Source organism: Priapulus caudatus, unplaced genomic scaffold (genome assembly GCF_000485595.1).
Source record: "Priapulus caudatus unplaced genomic scaffold, Priapulus_caudatus-5.0.1 Scaffold1127, whole genome shotgun sequence".
NCBI lineage: Eukaryota > Metazoa > Priapulida > Priapulimorpha > Priapulimorphida > Priapulidae > Priapulus > Priapulus caudatus.
In genome coordinates, this window is record NW_014578188.1 from 54,140 (window position 1) to 56,033 (window position 1,894).

Genomic DNA, 1,894 nt, shown 5'->3' on the forward strand with positions numbered 1-1,894 from the left:
AGTAGGTCACCTCTGAAACCAAAAAGTTTTTCAATCGCTCCGTCAGACCATGTCCTCAGAAAATGTATAAAATCTGCCCTGTGCCCCATTGACCTTTGACCTGTGACCTCCAATTTCGGCACAGTGATGGCTTTTCCTACCAGGATGCTATACACCGACTATCACGAGCCTAGGTCGAGCCGTTTAGATTCGTGCCGCAATTCTGCATTTCTTCCCTATATCTTAAGTTAAGGAGGAAATGTTCCCCCTTATTTTACACCTCTTGACCTTTGACCTTTGACCCCCAGCTTTGACATCCCAACTAGTTTTCGGACATCCCGACTTTGGAATCCGTACGTCGAGCCGTTTAGGTTTGTGCCCAACTGTTGACGGACGCACGGACGGACGCACGGACGCACGGTCATGCGATTCTACAAGCTGCATCTGACTATGTCAGATGAGCTAAAAATGTGTGGGCACCGTTACTGTTACGCTCTTCCGTTTTTTTCTTGGCTTATGTATTCCTATTAAATATAAACATTACTATTTTTAACGGAAAACAAGAGCAACAAAATAAATTTGCGTCACATCATCAGTTTGTCTTTCAAATATCTTTGACCCGCTGCTGCAGAGAATGCGAAACATCTTGTAATAACTTAAAACCTAATCAATATTCATCTGCTGTTAGGGAAACGAAAATCTAAACGCATAGACGGCCAGGATGAAGAAAGTTATAAAAAACAAAACAATTTGAATGAGAAGAAGAATTTGAGCAAGAAAACACAAAAGTAACCGCGACGAATTAATATGACCAGCATTGTTGAATAATTATGTAAACACGTTATTCGTGAGCGTGTGTTTGAGAAATCCATATCATACGCGATAGCGATATGAATATCAATTTCAATAAGTATCTACGTAATAAACATGGTGTTAAACACCCCGAGGTGCTGGGGAAATTTATGGGGAGTTCTAGTTCATTGAAGCACACTATTCCGACCCGGTTAAAACAGCAGTAGTGAGCCAGACAGGCTTACATTGAAGACTGAGACTGACGCACGGGTGCTAGAAAGAGAGACATATATCAATAATTTGCGACGTATACTTGCTCGGCATCATGATCTACTGCGTAGAAATGACGGCAAGGCTTGCTGGCATGCTGTTACTGGCCGTTGCGTTAGCTGATTGCGGGTACGTATAGTTGAGACATCGGTTGTTAGAGACATACGCGCCTCTAGGGTGTGGCACGCTGTAGGTAACCTCGACATAAACTAATGCGTGTGTGTGCGCTTGTTTGTTTGTTTGTTTGTTTGTGTGTGTGTGTGTGTGTGTGTGTGTGTGTGTGTGTGTGTGTGTGTGTGTGTGTGTGTGACGGTGTGTGTGTGCGCGCGTGTTTGTGCGCGTGTGCATGTGTGCATGCGTATGTGCGTGTGTGAGTATGCGTGCGTGCGTGCGTGCGTGCGTGTGTGTGTGTGTGTGTGTGTGTGTGTATGTGTGTGTGTGTGTTAGTGCATGTGTGCGTGTGTGCAAGTGTATGTGTGTTGTTCGTACACGCGCACCTCTACGTATCTGCCCGTGTGATTTTTTTATATCAGCAATAGTAAAACATATTACTATTAAAAGCTTTTACAAAGCGAACAGAGCGACTGCACGGTAAATAAGTTTTAGTTACGTTTAGTTTAAGTATTAGGTGCGTGCATGCAACCACCAAAGATAAGTCGGAATTCGTATGATCACTATATTTGCGCAGGACAGTCTAAATATATTTGTTACTTTCAGCCCAGGGATCGAACTTAAAGGTACTCCCTCGTTCATACGTCATAGGGTAGTCAGAGGTACGTTTGACCCGTGTATTATTCGACCTCTGTGTTGTTATAATTGCACGAGCGCACGCACACACTCACACACACACACA

General features: G+C 43.7%; 1 protein-coding gene across 1 annotated transcript in view; it reads left to right on the top strand.

The window, feature by feature from the left end:
- LOC106815488 (coagulation factor IX-like) overlaps nt 1-1,894 on the top strand; it is a 42,787-nt gene that overhangs the window by 8,200 nt on the left and 32,693 nt on the right. The window contains exon 2 of the mRNA XM_014819951.1: nt 1,759-1,814. Within this exon, the coding sequence (XP_014675437.1) occupies nt 1,759-1,814 (56 nt within the window). The remainder of the gene's footprint in view (nt 1-1,758; nt 1,815-1,894) is intronic.